The following is a 3,977-nucleotide window of genomic DNA, read 5'->3' on the forward strand; positions in this document are numbered from 1 at the left end:
CTTAGCTTCTAATGACATCAACAACCATTGGTAGTTCTCTGTTTGAATATCACTGTAATCCCTGCTTCCATTATCACATGGCATATATATCCTCTATTAATTTATTTCCAAACAAGTTTACATTGTGTGGTGCCAGGAGTTAGGACTTCAACATATTTATTTTTGAGGAAAAAAATTCCTCAAAAGAGAAAGGAAAAGACACATGATTTAGATTTACATAATTGAATAAACTTTTCTCAACTCATCCACATACTCTATTGAATACTTACTATAAATAACAAACCAAACACCCTATAAAATAATGGGTAAACGTAGGAGTTTTATTAACACTGGTTGTAAAAGTGACTAGTACCATGAAATCAAGGACTCAAATCTTATACTCCCTCTCTATTGTCATATTCCCACATGCTTATTTAAGCTTAATTCCTCTATCAACATATTGGTAAGTGACTTCTGTTGTTTCAGGTATGTTTTGTTTTTAAGAAGTTTCCTTTTTATAGAAACCATAGCAATAATATAATATTAGATAATATTACCCTGACTTCTGGTTGAGATAAAGAATGCTGAGGTTAAAGTTAAGGCAATTCCATAGTTTTTTAAGTGAGGCAAATATCAACAGGACATATTTCTCTCTGATACTATACTTCTTGATCTTTGAGATTTGTAATTCTGGTGTAATTCATGATGTATTGGTTATTGACCTACACAATTTGCCAAAATACTATTCTATATAAGGAACTGAGTAAATGTTTACCAGCCAAACATATCATTTTTTTTTTGTAGTAGATAAAAACATATTCATCATGGCATTGGAGAATCAGACCTTTAACTCTGACTTCATCCTGTTAGGAATCTTTGATCACAGTCCCACCCACATCTTCCTCTTCTCTCTGGTCTTGGGCATCTTCACAGTGGCCTTCATGGGAAACACTATCATGATTCTCCTCATCTACCTGGACACCCAGCTACACACCCCTATGTACTTCCTCCTCAGCCAACTGTCCCTCATGGACCTCATGCTCATCTGTACCACTGTACCCAAGATGGCCTACAATTACTTGTCTGGAAGCACGTCCATTTCTTTTGCAGGTTGTGCCACACAAATTTTCTTCTATACATCACTACTTGGCTGTGAGTGCTTCCTCTTGGCAGTCATGGCTTATGATCGTAATATTGCCATCTGCCACCCTCTACGATACACCAATCTCATGAGCCCCAAAATCTGTGGACTTATGGTTGCCTCTTCCTGGATCCTGGGTTCTACTGATGGTGTCATTGATGCTGTAGCTACATTTTCCTTCTCCTATTGTGGGTCCAGGGAAATTGCCCACTTCTTCTGTGACTTCCCTTTTCTGCTAATTATCTCATGTAATGACACGTCAATATTTGAAGAAGTTCTTTTCTACTGGTGTATAATAATGATTGTTTTCCCGGTAGCAGTAGTTCTTGTTTCCTATGCTCGTGTTATTCTGGCGGTCATTCGCATGGGATCTGGAAAGGGTCGCCACAAGGCTTTTGCCACCTGTTCCTCCCACCTCATGGTGGTGGGAATGTACTATGGAGCAGCTTTGTTTATATACATGCGACCCACTTCTAACCGTTCCCCAACCCAAGACAAGATGGTGTCTGTCTTTTATACAATCCTCACACCCATGCTGAATCCCCTCATCTACAGCCTCCGAAACAAGGAAGTGGCTAGAGCATTCATGAAAGTTTTAGGGAAAGGCAAGAATTAAAAATTTCCTAATGGTCTTCATGCTATGCTCTCCGTTAAATTTTTCTCTTTAATGCCCCTCTTTATTCTATTCATTTCTAAAAATAGCATTCTTTGTGTACACCTTTTTGAATTATGTATTTCTGGGCAACTAGAAAATCCTATTTCACAGAAAACTGTTTAAAATATTCATAATTGTTTTATATTCAACCCTGTTATGACTACATTATTCAGCATTTTTTAAATAAGACTATTATATATTTATGAAAAGGTAACAGGAATTTTATCATAATATATCCAGGTAATAAACAATGCTTCTTTTTCCTAAATTATAAGCCCAAAATTACATTGAGGAACTTTGAACTTTTTTTGGAAAGAGAGTTGGTACACTGGGCTTATGCACATTTTCTTCAGTATTTCATGATTTATTTTTATTCTTCCATATCTGTAAAACAAAGTAGGGTAACATTTCAAAAGAGATGATATTCAAATTTCATTTTTATTTTGATTTATCACAAAATTTTGAATTTCATTAAGGAATTCCAAATTTAAACTTTCTTCCAAGTTGTCAAAATCCACATAAGCTCTATTCACTGATTCAAAAAAAAAATGTTTTCAATATTCAGATGCCCAGTGATTTGAGAATTTACTAAATTTCCCTAAATTAGGCACTGGCACTTATAAATTGTATTAATGATTTTAAGCCTTATATTGAAATTCAGGATATATTTAAAAAGTTTATGTTTTATAAGTATCATATAATAGTAAGTATATAAGTTTCATAAATCTATTACAGTTATATTTCTTCCAAGGAAAATAATTGTATCTCAATTGCATAGGCTTTCATGGAATATTGAAACACAAGATGATCAAATATACCTAGAATTGATAAATTGCTTCAGCATTTCTGCTTACTAAGATCAGACTTATTTGAATTCTGGCAAATGTCTACAATAGATATTATTTAGCTTGAAATGCATGGTAAATGTGTACATGTAACAATAAATTAATTATATTGTCATATATTTATAATATCTATCCATAGCATTATAAATTCAGGACACCATCATATACACTGCAATTATTTATATATTGGACTAAGAGAAGTAAAGATAGAGAAAATATTCATTATCCCGGTTAGAAGAATATAATTACAGTTATCTACAAATAGCTTGGCCAAATTAGGAAATTGAATTTTATAGTATCTAGCTCTAAGAAAAATACACTTTGGATTGGTTAAAATATATTTATTTATATTCATGAATTCAAAAATATGTACTGAAATATAATTGTGATTTATATTGAAATGTAGCATCTTTAATTCAAACCAACTGTTTAAAAATCATAATTCAAATTTCACATTTTCCTTCTTCTTGCTCTAAAGATAAATTGTTTCTCAAAGCTATTAATGTATAAATTTATATATAATAATATCTTTCCAAATTTAATGATAAGGAAAGACGGCTGAATACCATTTAAATTTAGTCCAGTCATGACAAAAAAAAGCCAGGATTCTCTCTTTGTCTCCAGTTTGATTCCTAGCACTAAGTCAATGACCACAGGGAAGCCTTTTATTACTTCCCATGTAAACTTAATATCACTAATATTACTAATAATTTAACATCTTCTTGAATCACTCAAAACAAATTTTGTCACCTATATATATTATATTTTTTTAGGCATTGTTTATGTGGTATATATTTTAGCATTTCTGAGAACAATTTTTATTTATCTTTAATTTAATTTAATTTAATTTTTTTTTGGTTGCTCCCACAGCATGAAGAATTTCCCAGGCCAGGGATTGAATCAGTGCCCCAGCAGCAGCAACCTGAGCCATTGTAATGACAACACTTAACCCACTGTGCAACAGGAGAATTCCCATGAGAACAGTTTTTTGATGTTTGATAAATTATTATGAAAAAGAAAATTAAAATATTCAATAAAAATTATGACATTACTGCTCTATCTATTGTGAAGCACAAATTTTAGTTTCTTCTTTCTCTTTCAGTATTCCTTTTTCTTCAATGTTCACTAAAAATGTTTAGAATAAATTGATTTTGACCCATCAGAATCCACTTCTAAATCTATAGGTTTTACCTTATGCGTTTGGGAAATTTCTTTTGATAACCCTCTATAATCAATGTTATTTCCATTTCCTTTGAATTTCCAGAACATTATGTTGCCAATATCATCATAACCCCCAAACTCCAAAATCTAATAAATGCTCTTTAAATAAATTCCAATTCTAGTAAGTACAATTTTA

The 3,977-nt window shown here is 32.1% G+C and overlaps 1 protein-coding gene across 1 annotated transcript; it reads left to right on the top strand.

Moving 5' to 3' along the window:
* Nucleotides 1–803: 803 nt before the first annotated feature.
* LOC125124188 (olfactory receptor 2M3) lies at nucleotides 804–1,736 on the top strand. The gene has a single exon (XM_047774338.1). The coding sequence runs from the start codon at nucleotides 804–806 to the stop codon at nucleotides 1,734–1,736; it is 933 nt and encodes a 310-aa protein (XP_047630294.1).
* The last annotated feature ends 2,241 nt before the right edge of the window (nucleotides 1,737–3,977 follow it).

The sequence above is a fragment of the Phacochoerus africanus genome, chromosome 4 (genome assembly GCF_016906955.1).
Source record: "Phacochoerus africanus isolate WHEZ1 chromosome 4, ROS_Pafr_v1, whole genome shotgun sequence".
NCBI lineage: Eukaryota > Metazoa > Chordata > Mammalia > Artiodactyla > Suidae > Phacochoerus > Phacochoerus africanus.